The 18,933-nt window shown below is 45.0% G+C and overlaps 1 protein-coding gene and 1 long non-coding RNA gene across 15 annotated transcripts in view; both read left to right on the top strand.

The window, feature by feature from the left end:
• The window catches only part of LOC148675710 (mitogen-activated protein kinase kinase kinase kinase 4), a 100,236-nt gene that overhangs the window by 62,919 nt on the left and 18,384 nt on the right, over nt 1-18,933 (top strand). For 6 of the 14 annotated variants that reach the window (XM_088645984.1, XM_088645961.1, XM_088645952.1 and 3 more), the window contains 7 exons: nt 1,123-1,284; nt 2,648-2,890; nt 7,400-7,506; nt 9,003-9,142; nt 9,815-9,912; nt 12,176-12,351; nt 13,441-13,558. In XM_088645984.1, the coding sequence (XP_088502110.1) occupies nt 1,123-1,284; nt 2,648-2,890; nt 7,400-7,506; nt 9,003-9,142; nt 9,815-9,912; nt 12,176-12,351; nt 13,441-13,558 (1,044 nt within the window). The remainder of the gene's footprint in view (nt 1-1,122; nt 1,285-2,647; nt 2,891-7,399; nt 7,507-9,002; nt 9,143-9,814; nt 9,913-12,175; nt 12,352-13,440; nt 13,559-18,933) is intronic. The other 8 variants (XM_088645975.1, XM_088645967.1, XM_088645924.1 and 5 more) reach the window with 4 other exon arrangements.
• Nucleotides 13,565-18,551, top strand: LOC148675711 (uncharacterized). The gene is made up of 2 exons (XR_015941268.1): nt 13,565-16,656; nt 17,067-18,551. It is a non-coding gene; the product is annotated as an uncharacterized LOC148675711 (long non-coding RNA).

The raw sequence follows: 18,933 nt of genomic DNA, 5'->3' as shown, positions 1-18,933 counted from the left end.
TTTAAGGGGTTATGATTTAGGAGCAGTTGTAACATTTCAGTGGGCAGGGTCACATTGTGCCAGTCTTTCGCCACATTGATGGAGGATGTTAAGTTTTTGTAAGAAGTAAAAATTAATAACGTGCTACAAGCCGATATTTTTACGCTCTCAATTTACATTTATTAGTGGAAAAAGACTTCGGTTGGAAGTAGTTGCTAGATCATGCGACAGCACTCAGATTATTCTCTGCTATTGCCATTTCTATTGGGGCGGAGCGGTGGCTCTGTGGCTCAGGATCTGCGCCTGTGGCTGGAAGGTTGCCGGTTCAAATCCCGCGGCCGACAGAGGAATCCTTCTCCGTTGGGCTCCTGGGCAAGGCCCTTAACCCCAGCTGCTCCAGGGGCGCTGTACAATGGCTGACCCTGCACTCTGACCCCAAGCTTCTCTCTCCCTGTCTGTGTGTCTCATGGAGAGCAAGCTGGGGTCTGTGAAAAGCCAAATTCCTAATGCAAGAAATTGTATACGGCTAATAAAGTGATCTCTTATATCCTTACACGAGGGATCGGTTATTAAGCCCAAAATTATGTGTATCGACTTGTACGTCTTGAAAGTGTTCTGGCTCCTTTTGAGGTTCTTAAAAATCATCACCCTGCCTCACATGGACATGATGGTCCATGTGGCCATCGGCGTTCTTCAGGTAGAAGTGCTAGTTGAGATTACCCTCCGTAGTCCCACCATTCAGGCCAGGGCGGAGAGATGAGTGCCTTACAATGGAGAGCTTGTCGAGCTGCTCTCCAGATATCTTCTATCTGCTTAGATCAGCTTCTTCAAAACGGGATGTGGTGTGCTTGACAGTGATTGGTGAGAATGTTCTCCACCCCAGTGATGCTTGTCTTTTTCTCACCCCCCCGCCCGCATGTTTCCCAAACCAGTGTTAACCAAGTTGGCTGCTTGAAACCCTTTCCAGCTTGCTTGTTGGCGTACCCTGTACAATCCCAGCATTGCCTGGGGGGGGGGCGTAGATGTTTCATCTCAAGAGTCTCCGTCGTGCCGTCAACGTGTCTGGTCCCGTTGTGGCAGCACTGAGCGTTGGTTGCCCTGTTTGGACGTCGATGAGAGCCTGTTCCCCGTTTGTCCACTCAGGCTGACGAGAGGTTCCGAAAGAATATTCAGGGCTCACCTCAAGCACAGTCCAGACAGCCCTGCAAAGTGTTGGACCCCCCAGTGCCTTCGCGATCGGAGTCCTTCTCGAATGGCAACTCTGAGCCCGTCCCACCTGCCCTGCACAGGCCTGTGGAACCTCAGGTACAAATCGTCTCCCCCGCGGTCACCCTCCTCTCAGGTAACGCGCCTCCCCGGTCAGGATGATGTTTCTGCAGTTGTTCGCGTAGTGTGTGTGTGTGTGTGTGGGGGCAACCTTGTGTGTTCCCGTTTCGTGATGTTCTCCCGCCTGGACGCCGAGGTTCTGGCGCAGGCGGTCCGTCGAGAAGCAGGTGACAAGGTAACGAGTGGCGTCTGGCTTTGAGTGCTGCAGTCGAATATCCTCACCCGATGCCACGCCGCCACGCCGCCACCCCGCCCGCTCTTAGCCTCAGCTTTAGTCTTGATGGCAGGAAACCCCCCCCCTGCATGCTGCCAGCCTGCCACCCATCCATGCTGCCCAGCACAGTTCACCCCTTTCGCTCTCTGACTAGTCTGCTCGGTAGTGCCAACAGCTGCTTTATCCTGCATGCCGTGGCGAGAGAGCGCATGCAGTGAAGCAGGCATAGTGAGCACCGTGAATCCTGCTACCCAGCGGGCTTGAGAAGCCTGTGCCAGCCGTCTGCAAGTGCGAAAGTATTTTATCCCCCGATTATGGATTTCCTTTACGATGGGAATCTGTGGATATGCACTCCATGAGATGTGGTGTACACACTTTGAAGTTGCATAGGTGAAATATTAAATTGTGGATGATTCCAAGCATCTGCCGTCCGTTTCAGTGAACTGACTGGTTTACTGCCGGTTCCAGTTAACCGGAAGGTACACTGCCAGTCAGACGTGCTTCAGATTTAAGGATGTAAAAAAAATAATTTAAGAAGCCCCTATCTTAGATCCTCATTTTAGGCAATCTGACTCAAAAGTGGCACAGACAGCTGTATACCAGTTGTTAACAGCCCATCAGAATATTCTCCCATCTGAGTAGCACCTTCTTGTCATTTTTACAATAATATTGCCAAAAATAGTTAGGAAAAGGAGGTGTTGGTTCAGCTTCCTTTTTTCTTGATTTTTGTTAAAAGCCATAATTTTACAGCCTTCCTGTGAGGGAAACAGGCAGCAACATCCTAAAGGGAGCAAATATTCCAAGATGTCATGAAGCCACAGATGGTCATGAGATTACTGATGTTTATAGTTCTGTTACCAGCTTTACAAAACTTAAAATCATGTTATGTAGATGCAGTTTTGTGTTTTTCTTAACCCCTGAGAACACCAGTGAGGCACATGCTTGTATAACCTGCATTGCTTTTCAGCTTCCGTGTGTGTGTGTGCGCGTGCGCGCGTATATAATCAAGAATCTGTTTGTCTGAAATCATGTCCATTTTCCCCCCCCCCATTCTCCTTCCCCCTTTTGGTCTGTACTGTGCACTGCACCAAACTCCAAGCTGAATGTTGTTTATTCTCTCCCTGTAAGGTACAGTGGTCCCAACTGGCATCTCTCAAGAGTAACGCTTCCCCCGTCTCTCGATCCCATTCCTTCAGTGACCCTTCTCCTGTTTTTGCACATCTTCATCTTCGCTCTCAGGACCCATGTCCACCTTCACGCACTGCCATGCAGCCAGTCTCTGAGCCTAGAGCAGACATGCCTGAGCCTAGCCCCAAGGATAGGTACCCAGGGGCCCGGACTAAGGCAGAGAGTGAGGAGGTCCCTCCCAGGGTAAGGACAGGCATGCAGGACTCGCCTGCTTCCTGCCATCGGGAAACGGGTGTCCAAAGAGCAGCAGGCCCTCCGCGTGTGCGGCGACTCGGGTGACGCATCCTCCAGTGCCCAGGCTGTAGTCATGGCAGCCCTGGGATTTCAAGGCTTTTGCAAATCTGAAGAAGTCTTCTGTGTGATGCCTGTGGCTTCTGTCTGCATGCGGCCCCACAGAGACTGACCACCGCTGTGTCCCCAAATGGGATGTAACGGGCAGGGTATTCTTGCGTTGGCAAGCAAGTCGCCCAGGCCTTGAGACCGGTGCGTACATAGAAGCAGAGTTTGAAAAGACACATTGACTGCTTGAGCTTCTCTTCAGTTCGATGTTAAAACCTGTGTTTTGTTCTGGACAGGTTTAGGACACCGGTAAAGCTGTGGAACCTCCATCCAGCTTGAGGTTTCATGTCTCTTGCTAAATTTAGAGCCCTTTTGTGAAGACAAAACGAGTTTTGTGACGTAGACCCTCCTGACCGGGCAGTCTGCTGCTTTCATTCAGAACTCTTAGCACTCAGGTTTTTAAAAGCGATTCAAGGATAAGCCATTTGAGATCTCTAATATCAAAAAACAAAGATCGATTAACTGTGTTTCTTAGAAAATGTTCAAGGCTTTTAGATGAGCCTGTGAGAGTATACATGTTGATACATTTGTTGAGCTCAAGGAATGTTGTAGTAGAAATGCTTGAATACCTGTATTCACAGAGAAGGAAACTTTATAATCATTCACATATCCTGGCCTGTGAAAGGCTAGATTTTGCAATCACATGCTGGGGCTGGTCTGCTGCTCATTTGGAAACGTGACCGATGTGGGAATCTGTTTTTGTTCAACTTTCACAACAGTGTAAAGGATGTGAATAGGTCATTTCTGACATTTCATCAAAGGGAACGTGGGGATTGAAAATTTTGCTTTACTTTTCGTAGGAGACTTTGGAATAATATGAATGTTAAGCTTTTTACTCTTCAAGGCTGTTACAGGTGCCTGAGCTATTAGGTTAGTAGTGATGTTATAAACAGTAATGAAAGTTACTCCTTAGGGTTAGTGTTGTAGGTTTACGAACATCCAAATCTACAGTAGAGGTTTATTTTTACCACATTTATTACTCTATTAATACTTAAACACACTATAAAGTTTTTAAATGCCATTTGCACTCCCTAATCAAAAGTGGTAATGGAAATAATGGAAACTGAGATAAAACTCGGTATAAAATACAGAGAAGCATGAACACTATGCCCTCCATCTCCTAATTGTTAACATTTCAATTGACAGTGTTTCCAGGTGTGAGGGTGCTCAATCAAAAACATGGGTGAAAGTGCTGTTGGAGAGAAACAAAAATAATAAATGAGAAAATAAGAACACTTGCTTGAAATCTCACACTTTAATTTCATTTGCGAAAGTCTGCCACCTTCCGCTGGAACGGCCAGTGTTCATCGAAAGCAAGAATGGGTGACAAACGGGCGACGCAGCAGTCGATTCGGTGAAAACCTCGAGCTGTTCATGTTCCCACTTGACAGATCCCGTGTTTCAGTAGGTTGGAGAAAACACAATCAGCTCCTTCTGGTATGTTTTATGTTCTCCATTCCAACACAAGTCATGAATAAGGATCCCCTCATTTGCATGGTATTGCACTCCTGGGTTTACAAATTCTAGGTCTAGAATTCAGCTACGTAGCGAAGTCCCCAGGGACAGTAGATAACATGGAAAACATTACCGGATTTACTGTTTGGTAACAGCATTCCTGCAATTGGGTTTGTTTTACCTGATCTTTTTTTTTTAGGAAAGTATCATAAATTGCTTTCTGCAGGGATTAATAAAGTGGGATTATTTAGTGCACTATTTTACAAACTGCTTTTGCCAAATTTTAAGTGTAGTATTTTTAAAAGGTTGCGGAGTGTGTGTTAATGTTCTAGCTAATCTAGTTATTGATATCACTTGATGTGTAGAATCATGGGTTTTGTAATCATGGGTTATGTTAAAATATTTACTTTTCCTGAGATAATTGGAAATTCATCCTTCCCAACTAAAAAGGTTACATAAACCTCTTATTGATATTTTTTTAAAAGCAGACTGCTATGAAAAAAATTCTAAACTCATGTGTCGTAAGACTACTTTCTCCTCGCTAACATCCAAAAAGTTCAAAGCTGAGTAAATTCCAACATAAATCTTTCATTTTGTGTAATAGGTGAGAATCCCAAACTGTGCGTACTTGTTATTCTCCTTTAATGCAAAAATACATTGTCTCATTTCCAACAGAGTATTATTATTTTTTATAAATCCAGTGTCTGAATTTTTGGAATGTTTAGCTGTACCACTAGTTTGTAAGTAATTTTCACCATTAAATCACCATTAACATAACTCAATTTAAACAAGGAATAGCGTACATGTAGCCATAAATCTTGGAGAAGAATTACTGAGTAAAGGCCTCATAAAGAGCAGAATACATAATTAGGAAATAATAATACAAGGTGATTCAACATGATAAAGCGTCGATCAGTAGATGGTAAGAATAGGAGTTAAGCTTCTGAATTAATCTCGGCATCAGTAAGAACACATTGATAACTGAGGGGGTATCCATGTTTTTACAAAACAGGGGAAGCGTATTGGATCTGCCAACGTGAAACATCAACAAGCATCTCTTTAACCCTTTTCACCGATCCTTGCCTTTTGTATTTTTTTATACTGTGAAGAGGCAAGAAACCATCGGATTCATTTTATTGGGTTTATCGGTAGTCAGTCTGTTGGCTCATCCCTGTGCGCAACTTTCAAACATTTCCTTTGACAAAATGTTTTTCACAAGCGTTTTACTAGATTCCTTATAAGAGGGTTGCAGCAATATACATAAATTTCACCTTTTGTGTTTATTCTTAATGAATGCTGGTATAGTCACCCGTTTGTCATCTGAATTGGTGCTTGTATTTAAAGAGCAGCTGCTTCGATGTCTGATGAAGGCTGACTGTTTCATCTGCAACAGACTTTTGCTACATTTGGGATATTGATTTTAAACATATAGCACTTTTACTCAGTTATTTTGTCTGTCCTTTACTCAAAAACGTCATTTTCTTTTAATCTGTTTATGCAAGTACAGAGTTCAGATTACTGTAGACCTCTTCACTGAGCTTTCATTTAGGGAATTAAATTCCCTTTTTGTATACATATAAAAATTGTTTTACACATTCAGGGCTGTTCTCCACTACTTGATCTATCTTCACGATAACCTTTAATGTGGTGCTTATTTTGGCTTCTGAAAGGAAGGGTGATTGCTTTATTAACCTACTAACATTCAGACAAGAATAGATTTGCTCCCGTTACAGAATAAATTTTATACCCCTAGTGCTTTTTATTGGTATTTATACGTGTAATGTATCTATTTAATTAAAATACCTCATTGCACAAACCTTTGTAAAAAGAGATTTGCATCTGCCCCATTCATCTTTGTCAGCTAACCAAGAAGGGGCTGGCTTAACTTGGCAGTTACTTCCTGCTACAGTATATGCTGTTCGGAACTTCTCCTGTGGTTTTGCGAGACTGTCGCCTGTTAACCAGTTTGTGTTGCCATGCTGAGGCTCTGGCGTCACTCAGACACCCTCGTTTACCAAGTTCATCTGCTTAAACAGCTGCTTTAGATCTGGGGTTCTGTTCCTGGTCCCTTCGGTGGAAGGGGGTGTTTTGTCTTAATGGCATTCTGGAACATTTAAATAAATTCTTATTGAAATATCAAACTAACTTGGGAGCTTTTGGGAACTCTGTAGCTTTCATTTGTTCAAATAATTGTATACATCAAACACCTGTTATCATGCACTCTTTTAAAGGAAGAAAAACGTAGTTTGCAGAAGCCGAAAAAAGGTTATGCACAAAAATGCATTTTCCCTCCAGTGTAACACTTTTCCCCCCCCCCCCAAACTATACACAAGAACAGTTAGCCTGATCATAATCTAAAAAGTTTAAATGAAGGTAACACAAGAAATGTAGACATCCTAAATGTATTACATTTTGTTTGAGGTTTTCAGGGCTCTTGCATAAAAAAATACTGAATATTACTAAAGTGTACTTGGACTAGCACGCCGCTATGAAATGAGAAAGATCTTTCAGAAAGTCTCTCTCGAGAGCGCCTGTAGACCACTTGGGTTCCTCCTGTCCGTTTCATTGCAGAGCTGCAGTGTCGCGGTTCATCATGTGCTTTAATGGGCCTAGCGTGTCCCATTCTTTTACTTGCTTAATGAGGCTTGAAGGTTACATGATCTTTTATCGTCAGAAATAATTATACAGATTATTAATCGACAGACGTTCCTCTCTGAAAATGTGCTGCCTCAGGGAGCCATTAATGTACAAACTCCGAAGAGCCACCCCCGTCTTCCACGGTCCTGAAAGAATTGTACAAAGGCAAAGCAGTCGGAGAGGGAGGGCGCGGTGGAGGCTGTCCGCGGGCGTGTCTGTCTCTGCTTCCCACCCCTGTGAAAGTGTCTTTCTGCTCGGAAGGTTCCAGTGAGGACGACGTCCCGGTCCCCGGTCCTGTCGCGGCGGGATTCTCCCCTGCAGGCTGTCGGACAGCCCAGTGGCCCAGCTGGCCAGAGGAGCTCCTCCAGGTAATGCCCACCTCCCAATCCCCAATCCCCGAGACCTCGGCCGCGCTCCCGCTCGTCTGGAAATGCGCGCTTGTGCGTCGTTTTAGTCGTGCATCCGGTCCCCGCGTTGCTCCGCCACAGAGAGCTCTGTAGGAGCAGTCCCCCGATACGCGTCGTCTGTCGTGAGGCGCTGTCTGAGGGAGAACAAGAACAGTGTGAATGTGGAGGATAGAATTCATGGATTATGTTTGGATTAGGGACCATGAATTAGTTTGCACTTCGCTTGCAGGTGCCATATACAGTACAGAGCGTCCGATTGTAAATCCAAGTTGTGTTCCCAAATAACGCCACTTACAGCAAAAGGGGAAATAATATCCATAAGGATGCATTCCCAACAGCCGTTCTAATAGGTAGGTGTGTGAGCATGCAAAGGCTGCAAAGAAAGAAGGATTATTCCAGGCTGGAAAGAGATGAAAGGAAACAACGTTTCAGCTGTGGGGTCTCCTTCGGATATGTGAAGGAGCCTTCGGAGGTGCGTGTGGAGCCTTCTTTGGGTGTCACACTCGAAGAAGGCTCCTCAGCCGAAACGTTGTTTCCTTTCATCTCTTTTCAGCAGGGGATGAAACCTTTACTTGTTCCTCTGCATTCTCAACATACAGGTACATACAATTAATGTACCTACAAACCAGGAAAAACAATTGGCATTAGATAGCATCCCCAACTCCTTGGGAATTGTGACCTTGTCAGACCCAGCAAAGTCTCTTGCCACCCCAGGGAAGATTTCTCTCCGTACACCGTTTCGGAATTTAAAATCAGTGATCAAACCTTGATCCACTGATTGGACGAGCGACGCGTTGTGTGGTGGTATCAGCTCATCTTTCATCCTGGGGCACGACGCTTCACGATTTCAGCCACGCGCCACTTGCCTGATCTACAAGAAGAATTATTTAAAGTTAGAATTGTCGCTTCCCTGATTTTTGGATCAAAAGCCGCGAAAAAACCGGGGCCTTGAAAAACGTGGTGAAGCGCGGTGAATTTTTTGCGGCGCACCCACGCTGTCGGTGAGGAACGATGTGTAGCGGGGCGGGTGACAGCGGGGGCCTTGCTCGGCAGCGACGTCGGCGTCGTTAGCTTGATATGGGAAGCGGCCTGAGCAACTAAAATGCCTCTGCAGGGAGGAGACGGCAGAGGGGGGTCGTTCCATATGACCGTGTTTCAGCGCTGTTTTTAGGGTCTCTACTGAGGGACGTGGGGATCACTCTTATTTTAATGGCCGATATTTTACGATACGTGAATCGTCGTCGTCGTCTCTGCCGGTCCGGTTGGATGGTAACCGGGCCCCGGAAGGCCCCGCCGCGCTCCTCGCTAGCCCGCCGCCGCGCTCCTCGCTAGCCCGCCGCCGCGCTCCTCGCTAGCCCGTCGCCGCGCGCGCCGAGGCGTGTGGGGGCCCTCCTTCGCTGACGGCCCCCCGGGGCCCTCCTTCGCTGACGGCCCCCTGGGGCCCTGTCTCCCCGCAGCAACGCCGAGCCGCGCCTGCTGTGGGAGCGGGTGGAGAAGCTGGTCCCGCGCCCCGGCAGCGGCAGCTCCTCGGGCTCCAGCAACTCCGGCTCCCAGCCCGGCTCCCAGAGTGGCTCCGGGGAGAGGTTCCGCGTGAGATGTAAGCCCCGCCGGCGGGGGGGGGTGGGGGGGCGGCAGCTGCCCAGCTCGTGCAGGGGACCCGGGCGTGACCTGGCTCCGGCTCCGGCCCTGTCCTGAGGGCTCGCCTGTTGTGTCGGGGCTGGCGGCAGCCCTCTAGCTCCTGACGAAGCAAGGAAGCCCGGGTCTGCGCTGGAGAGCGCTTTAAATCGGGCCCGGGACGATCTCAGGAAGGCACACTGTGACAGCTCACCGGTTAAAGTGACCCCAGTGGCCGTGAGACAGGCACGCCGGCGCCCTGCACGGCCTGCAGCACGTATCTCCTGCACCGTTGATTGACATCCCTGCACGTTATCCTCGGGCTAGATGCTGAGCCAAGCGAACTGCAGCCACTTACATCTGCTTTTGACCATGTTGTGCTGCAATAGCTTAAAAATCATATAAAATCCTCTCTTTTTAAACTGCTGGGAGTGTCGTAGTGCTGGTTATTACAGACAAGCAGGTCAGCGGTTTCTTAGGTTGGGTTGTATTTCTTCCTTGTCGGCGGTTATTGTGTAGTTCTGCAGTATAGTCATAACCATTGCATTGTAAAAACTGTTCTTCAGATCAACACAAAGGATGTTCGTATATACATGTGATCCCTGAGCATTTTTGTCAAGACCTATAATGTTTATATGCCCTTCTTTGTATTCAGCGTCATCAAAATCGGAGGGCTCTCCATCACAGCGGCAAGAAAATGCTGCAAAAAAGCCTGAAGAGAAGAAAGATGTTTTCAGACCGAGCAGGCCTGCTGTAAGTACTTGGGTGTTTATTTTCTGGAGTGATTACTATTGTAAAGGATGTTAAAACAGTTCCTAATTCCTCAAATTTTCTACGAACCTGTAGGTGTCAACTTTGCACCTTCTGCTGCATTGAGCAATTTTGTGATGTGCCAAACTCTTCAACCTGTAACTGTTTACTGTTTTGCCTCAGAGGTCATTTTGTATAATGGTTTCTGCACTCCGTATTGCAGTCAGTGCTGGGAATGTGCATCTAATATTAAATGCATAGAGTTTCTAGCTCAGTAACAGCAGTGCTATCTTGTTTGCAACAAAGTTTAGCGGCAATTCATGTACCAATATGCTGACCTGTGCGTTTTTTTGTTCTTCTTTCGCTGGCTGCGCTGCCAACATCACCATGTGGCATCAATGGCCTAATCATATGATTGTGAATTCTGTAGGGTGAAGTGGTAAGCTCTGTCATCAAACTGCATCTCATTTGAATTCATGTGAATCATGAAGTCACTGCCTGCTACTGCCTGTCCCATCTGAGAGACCCGAGCCCTTTGCTTTTGGTGGAAGGCTTGCTGTTGTAGTATCAAATGGATCCATTCCTACACCCTGCCCCAAGCATAACTGTCCCATTTCTTTTTTTTTAAAGAAATGAGATCCAAACCCACAAATTCACATTGTTTCATTCTACCCATCTTAGATTGGCCAGGTTAGCTGATGCAGTATCCTCTTTGAAAATGTAAAGTCCTGTAATGAAAGGATGGCTCATTCCTGAATGACGGTCATTGCCAGTAGGTGATATAATCGTAATCGTCTGTTATTACGGTTTTATGGCATTGCTCTAGTGGGCAAACTGTTCTAAGCAGAAACACCTGCATTTCCGATCGAACTTACAAGAGGTCTGTAGGGGAATTTCAATCAATAGAGAGGAGGCATTACCACACTTGTAAATTAGTTTATTACCGTCCAGTGCTCTTTCATGAAATGTTTCTGGCTTGTGACTTTTATTAGCTTTTTTTATGAACAAAGTGATATTTCTGAAACTGCGGTAACAGAGGCAGATGAGCCTTCATCTTTGAAATCACAGGCATTCCTGCAGAGTGTGTAAGTAAAGCAGGGTCTCGACATTCACGGGGGGTCAGTGCAGAGCAGCGCTGGCCACATTCACAAATCACCAAGTCCACTTGTATTATACAGTCGCATGTATATAGTACTATATGTGTGGTTAAAAGAAAAAAGTTAAACCCTCCCTTATATGATCATTTAAAATACTAATGCATTGGCTTTAAGCTAATTTAAATAATGGTTTAAACTGATCAGTTAAAAGATGCAAACAAGATCAAAAGATCACAAACTTAAAGTAATCAGCTAAAATAAACATGAATCCATGCTCTGCGTCCAGCTCGTACTTGATCTCTCTGCTGCACTGACTCGGACTGTCGGAGGGCCTGTACAGTCGTCTCCAGCCTGTCGTTGCCCACACTACTGGCACAGAACCTGGAGCATTCGCTACCATGCGGAAACAGGAGCGCGCTGAGGTGGGGGTGCTGGGTAGTGGGTACCAGGGCAGGGGGCAGGGAGAGGCTCTCTCGCGCTAGATTCGTCTCAGTCCTAGAGTGTTGTGCCGCTAATTCAACAGTGGCACTTAACCTTCAGCTCGGCTGCTTCCAGCCCTGCTCTTCTCCTGTACAAGACACCGTCAGCCAGGCCTCATCACAGGTGAAACTGCGCGTGTTAAAGCCACAGATGTCGAGACCCTACTGTACTCTCTTCTGTCACATGGAAAAACGTGGCTGAAATCGCGTGGCTCGTCGTGGAACAGGGGCCTGCTCGTTGCGTCTGATGTCACCCATTTTGGGGGGGGGGGGGATGCGAGTGAACGAGTTGGGGAGGGACAGAAAGATTTGAAGCCTTAGAACTGCACACGGTGTTATTTCTGATTTGGGACCTTCAGTAGAGTTTATAACTGTTGCACCTTGATGAAGTCCATCATTCATCCCCATTTCCCTGACATTAACGGCACGGCCGCACTGCGGTGACTCTGCTCCGCCCGCCGTTTCCGCTGCCTGCCCCGGGTCCCGGAATGTGTCCGGGAGTTCTGTCGGCTGCTCTCTCAGCCCGGTGGGGCAGTCCTCTTCGTGAGCTCCGCCGGCCCCGGTCTGGCTCGCGGTGACGCCTCGGGACGCCCGTCTCGGGGGCCGGCGGGGGCCCAGGGGTGGCCGGCAGCGGAAACGCGCGGCGCGGCCTCTCGGGTGCCCCGCCCATGCCTCTCCCCTCGTCCGCAGGACCTCACGGCCCTGGCCAAGGAGCTGCGGGCCGTGGAGGACGTCCGCCCGCCCCACAAAGTGACCGACTACTCCTCGTCCAGTGACGAGTCGGGCACCACGGACGAGGAGGACGAGGAGCTGGACCAGGAGGGAGCGGACGAGTCCACCTCGGGCCCTGAGGACTCCAGAGCCGTGTATGTGCCAGGTCCCTGATTCCACTTCACTGAGTGTGTCCAGCCCCTTCTCCTCACTCCTTCAGCTGATTAACTTACCGGTGGAGGGAACCTGAAAACACAACGCTTCCCACACAGAAATCTGGCACATATTCATTCTCAGAACTCCCCAGCTTTCAGCTGCTTCTGACATATTGCCGAAGACGTAGCTTTATGTTCTTTTGTCTGCCGCGATGGGTGAGGAGCATGTGGCCTTGGTTCTAGCTGGCACAGCGTGCCAGATTTGAGCGTGATGTTAAGGGGTGGAGTTAGATGAAGATGACAAGAGTTCCTCCCAGTTCGTTTTGCGTTTTAAAATGGAAAGCGCCTTCAGTTTTGCTTGTGTTTTCAATGCTGCTTCAGCCAAGTAGCGGACAGATGGAGCGAGACTGAGGGATTTAAACTGAGAAGATCGTTGTGCAAGAAAGCTTCAGATATTCGTAGCAAATTAACTAATACGGAGAACATGTTGTTTTTATGACATGCAAATTTATGGAAATTAACATTCATATGGTTACATTTAAAAAAATCCTGTTTCACTTAATGCACAGTGTTTAGGGTGCAGGCAAGGGCTGTGGACGGTTTAATTTTTGCTAATTGAAGGGAGACTGTTTTCTTTTACTTAAAAATAGGTCAGAGCTGGGAAAACAAAGCCTCTTGGGTCTATTAGTGATGTAACTGGCTTGGTCTGAGATCAAGATGTACATTTAACGAGCTTTTCTAGGGAATGGGCTGTTTGTGAAGGATAAAAAAGACACTTACAAAGAGATGTGTGCTAATAAAATAATCTTCATAAATGAGGATCACATACTGTTTCAGAATACGTTTAAACATTTTATTTAACAAATTGCTGTGAAATGAACACTTACACATTGGTCATGAATATCCCCTCATTATGGTAAGCAAAGCTTCAAGCCTGTATGGTTGATATATATATATAAAAATAGCCTCTGGTTAAATCATAAATGCAGCAAGAGCTACATCGCTGGTAGGAAGAATACTTTTTGTTTGTGTTCACACCATTTCTGTGATTTGTCATAAATCCTTCTGCCACTGGCTTGCTTCCACCAGATCTTCTAAGTTGAGTAACGGAGAGACAGAATCTGTGAAGACAATGATCGTTCACGATGAAGTGGAGAGTGATCCTGCAGTCACCCCCTCCAAAGATGGCACTTTAATTGTAAGACAGGTATAGTATACTTTTGGTTTGTGTTTAAGAACATTTTAATTTAGTCACTGACCCCATCCCGTTTGTTTTTCTTTTGTTTTTGACTTTTGATTGTGTGCATGCTTCCTGTCATTGATACAGCTCACAGAGCAGCGAAGGAAACAGGCCGAGTTAGTTTGTGAGGACGATATTCCCCCGTTTGCAACTGTTTCACAACTGTTTGCACAACTAAATGCTTCTCACACCCACTCTTTTTCCACTTTCTTTTCGGTTTACTAAGACAGGAAGCAAGAAAGACAAGATTCTGAGAGTCTTTAGTTAGTTCCTTTTGCTTTCTCAGGAAAATGAGGAAACCTCTAAAAAATTGTTTGCTCTTTTCAACTCCCCTAAGCAGTGAATGTTAAAGAGTTCACTGGATCTTCCACTTCCTCGGTAGTAGTGTTACAACTGTGGTTGATCTAAGGGCCCGTTTCTTCAATGTATGTTTTTCTGTTGAACATATTGGTGCTCAAAACAGCCGTGTATAATACCAAGTTCATGAATTGCTATAAATTGCTGCAAACTGTGCAGGTCTCTTTAGACCTCTGCGTGTTTTTTACATACATGTTTATTTAAGCCCATGTTCCAAAATGCTTTGCTGCATTTACTGGACCATTAACTTATGAGCAAAAGTCTCGTAAGAGGTTTTGATCTCGTTGAGCATTAGTGCCCCAGCCTTCTGTTCTGCTCTCCCACCACGTTCGAGCTGATGAGCACTCTCAGGAGGGGCTGTGTGATAACCCTACTCCGCTCCAGGAGTGCTGAGCGTTACTGTGCATCGTGATGCTCAGTGACTAGGCTAGAGCAGTGAAGCACTAGTGCACTCTTTTCATACGCTTGCAGTTCAGAAACTTTCAAAACTGGAGCAAGAGAAAAAAGATGTAAGATGCTGTCAAGTTTATGGTGCTTTAAGTGGGTGCGTTGGAGTTGCTGAAGTTTTGAGACTAAGACCAGCCCCTCAGTCATGCCCTTATAAGAATAAATGCAGGTAAAAGGCACCCCTTTCCCTTTCCCTGTTGCTCCTCTGCTCAATCCCAGGTGGCTCACAGTTTCCTGGCTCATTTAAAGTGTTCCTGAAAGTCAGCTGCTGCTTCTGTTGTCTTTCCTAAACGGCATTTATTTTCCCTTTCTTTGTAAACAGCTGGTCTGTTGCCTCTCACTTGCAATGGTATGTTGGAGCCAGTTGCTTATTTGTATTATCGGCTTTATTTAGGTGATGCTGCAGCACTACGCCTTTTTTCAAATGAACATATCCGATTTTTCATTTTCTCATGGGGTTTTTCCGAGTTCTTTTACCTTAATTTTTTAAACATTCAGGATTGTGGGTGGGGTTTTGTTTCCTAAGTTTTCGATTTGGACGATACTGCTGAAATCTGAAGAGTCTTGCATATAAGCAAAGATTTCTTATGATTTAGGTCATAGTGCCTTCGTATGCGTCTGCTATTTACTTCAGTAACAGCTTCTGTTTGTTGATCTGAATTTTTCATACTGTTCGTTACCTGGCAGAGAAAGTAAATTGTTGAAGGCAGTTCACCGACTGCCGTGTGAAGCCAGCAGCTACCTGCCTGAGTGTTGACGTCACTTTTCCGCTCTTCCTGTCCGTGACCAGCATCATTCCCTCGGCACGTCGTGGGCTGGCCATGGCTCTCCAATAACCCAAGCAGTTTTCCAGCAGGAGCTGGTTTGGTAGCAGTCGCAATGCTGCCAGCTGCTTCGCTGCTCGCCGTTTCCTCTGCTTTCTGCTTTCTGGCAGCATGCCGTTTCCACCCGAATTTTCTCCTGCTTCCCTCCAAGAAAAGCCCCGTCGTTATTCCTCAGCCTGGGGTGTCTTCCTCAGTGAGTCACATCCCTAGGCGCAGGTGTCCCAGCCTGCTGTATCCGTGTGCGTCGTGCTGTTAAGGCCAGCTTCTGTCTCAGGCCTGTTTGCTGTATTGTGGAAGCTGTGGGCATTCAGCTAGTCTCCTCAGTGACATGTATTCAGCCTCTAGATATTGGTGTGCCCGGGTTATTTATTGCCTCCATCACTTACCTCTGATTTTTGGGTATTTATGAGCTCAGGTGTCCCATGCACTCTGCTTGCTATTCTAGCGCATTATGGTCCCTATTTTTCCATTTAAGGTTTCACCCTCTTACCTTTTATTTTAATACTCCAGCTGGAGTCCAGTTTAACCCATATCTGCAACTTTCAACTTTTGTCACCTACCTTTACAGCCCCTGATCATCCATAGATCAGGCCCTGTAATTGCACATGTGCGTCTATGGCTTATGCAGCTAATGTCATGCCTCCATTTTCACAGGTGTCCTACATGGCCCTGTGTCTATGCTCTTAGCTTCTTGCTATTGTCCCTAGCTCTAAATCTGACATTGTACCTGGTATATTTCTGGTTCCCCTTATAAAATCCTGTCTCCATCCTTTATATCTATGCTGTTTTTGGGACTGTCTTCACTCTTCTAAAACACAAATCACAGCGTCCTTTCCCTCAGTTCAAACTTTTCCAATACAGAATTGGTCTGTTCCCCCTTTCTGGGAGCTTAGTGTTGTTTTGTGAGTCTACTGTGATTCCAAATATCAGTTCTCCGGAACTCCCACAGGTTGTCGGTAGTTCTCATAAAAAAATAGCCTTGTCCTGACACTGAAAATATAGGATTTTTTTTGTTAGTCTTCCTAGTTATTGAAATAACAGATTTAAGGAAAATAGAAATTCAAGAATTTGCCTTATATGGGGTGCTAAAAACCTATTCCTCCAAAATAAAATCAACTCTTAAAAGTATGCTTATCATAATTTGGGCATTGGAAAGTCCTCCATCATCGGTGTGAAATTCTGACTGGGCTTGTCAGGGGCTCCGATAGCTGTGTCCTCAGGACCAGGCCACGTTCCCTCAATTTTTTTTAAATTGGAACTTTGTGCTTAACTTTTTAGAAACATTTTCACTTTGTGCTTAACATTAGAGCTACTGGAGTGCTCGTTTCTATCATTTTTTAATTCAGTTTTATCTGCATTTGTTAGTGTTCCAAAGTATTCTAACACCCGTCAAATAATCTGATCCACTGTTATAGCTGTGTAAATATGCATAGTTGCGTTCAAGCTTGTACACTCTTAATACATTTGGAAAAATACTGTCATTGTGCTTTTCCTTTTGTAGCACCTGTTTAGTTTTAATTGTAGGATTACCTCTTGTGCCTCTATAATCCCCTTTCTGTTTGAAAGGTTATTTACAGAATCCTTTAATTACAATAGTTGCACCTTACGCCATATGTCATGTCTGTTTTTGTATTTGTTTCTGCTGACACGTTTATGGTGTGTTGGTATTGATCTAGTTTTATATAGTTTTGTAAAAGAATAATGGACAGGAATAAAACATAGGCTGTTCCAGAAAGCAAAGGGTTATTAGTAAACCTTATGCATGCATAAATCCAGGTGGGGCTGCACATTGGTGGTGGTGGAGGGGATCCCCACTACCTGTAAAGCGCTTTGAGTGGAGTGTCCAGAAAAGCACTATATAAGTGTAAGCAATTATTATTATTAATTATAACAGTATGGTACAGTAAAACCTTGATATTTGTGAGTTCTACATTCACTTTTTCACCTGCTTGCATAAAATGAGTAATGACCACCTTTTCTGCATTTCTGCTTCTCCAAGCCTGCATCTGTCTCTGTAGAAGAGACAGGGCTTGTTTTACATTTACGTAGCAGTGCATCATGGGTGTGACGCTTTAGTTATTCAGTTTCTGTCAGGAAAGCTTTAGATGTGCGCTGTGTGTGGACTGGTTAGGAAAGTAATGCCTGTATCATGAGTGTTATTCAGTGATATAAAAAACATAATGAAACCCATCTTGGCCCCTACATTATTACAGTCTTAGCTACCAAGTATCGTGGTGTGTGCCTTATTAACAATAAGAAAGAGAACTAGACAAGCTGCAGGTGTAGGAGAGTCTTTTATTACTGTGCTGTAATAAACCTTTACAGTACAGTGGCACTGCATTTATAATAGTACTAGAAACGCTGTACAAAGTAAAGAAAATGTGCAATACTAAAAGTCTAATACACGGTAAGCTATAATATACAGTAACTAATTTGTTTGCACGTGCAATAACTGAATTATAGGGGGAAAATGATGCTTTAAGTTTATAGTCTTCATTTTCATTGAGTATTAACATTACATACTAACACTATTTCTGAAATAGTCAAATTATAGCAAATATTGCTGCAGAAATACTGCTTGTTTTGTGAGCCACAGAACCATACCCTATTGTCCCTTAAACTATTAGGTCCTGCATTCGCTGTCTCGCCATTCGTGACGACTGCAAGGTGCAGAGCCCTTTTGAATACCAGGGTTCTTCTTTAATTGTATTTTACGGGTTTGCTTGTATATGAACTCCCTTCTGTTCAAGTATCGATTCTGGAGCTGCACTCTTTTATATGTCGTATTTCACATTAATAAGCCCATTTCTGTGCAGTTGTTTATTTACACCAATCCAGATACCAATGCGGCTGGAGTTGCATATACAGTATAAATCCTCTTTATATAAACTTGTTTCTTTTCTAATGTCAGTTTACATTTTCCTTTTGTGTGGTTGCTGTATCGGACAGTCCTAAGTACATACAGTAGCAGTCTAGTATCAGATTGTTCTCCCTTACTTGGGAATGTTTTTCATGTTTTGTCAAGGTAAGAGTGATCGCTTTGGTCCTTGTAGTTGCAGCTGTGCCTCCAGTAGTTCTAGTGTGTCGTGGAAATGTACCTATCAAGGAAGCCACAAGAGAGAGTTCTCACCTGAGTAAGGTCTTTATTTCAATATTGCAATATTGGGAGCCCTGTTGCCACTTCGCAAAGTGCAACCAGAGACTCAATTTGTTACAAGCAGTACAGGGTTTTTATAAGACGTTGCGCTGTAAAAAAGCTCAGCGCCTTGTCCCTTCTAAAACTTCCCCTTTCACTAAGACAAAACAGATTACATCATAAAAAGAAAGAAGAAGCACCACTAGATTTGTTATTCAAAGCTTATCCGTTACTTTCAGCTAATCTAATGACCTAGACAGCATATATTGTTTTGGTACATTGTCTTCTAAAGTAACCTAAACAGTACTTTGTTGACGCACGTACTGTAGCACAGCAATTACATCCTTGAAATATATTTTCTAAAAGCACCAATATATTTTTTGCAAAGCTCTCTGCATTTTAAGAATCAATTTACTTCTTAGATTTCCATTTCAAGTGTTAATCCAGAATCCCCGGATGGGCTTTCAAATGTGGATTCGTTTGACCTCTTTCTCTTTTTGATTTATTTTTGCATCAGCAAAGTAGACTAGTTTCCGCAGCCCATGAGCCAGACCAAGTGTGCCTGTTTCTGCTTGCAG

This window comes from Lepisosteus platostomus, chromosome 2 (genome assembly GCF_059453375.1).
Source record: "Lepisosteus platostomus isolate fLepPlt1 chromosome 2, fLepPlt1.hap1, whole genome shotgun sequence".
Classification (NCBI taxonomy): Eukaryota; Metazoa; Chordata; class Actinopteri; order Semionotiformes; family Lepisosteidae; genus Lepisosteus; species Lepisosteus platostomus.
This window is presented reverse-complemented; position numbering and strand designations above follow the sequence as displayed.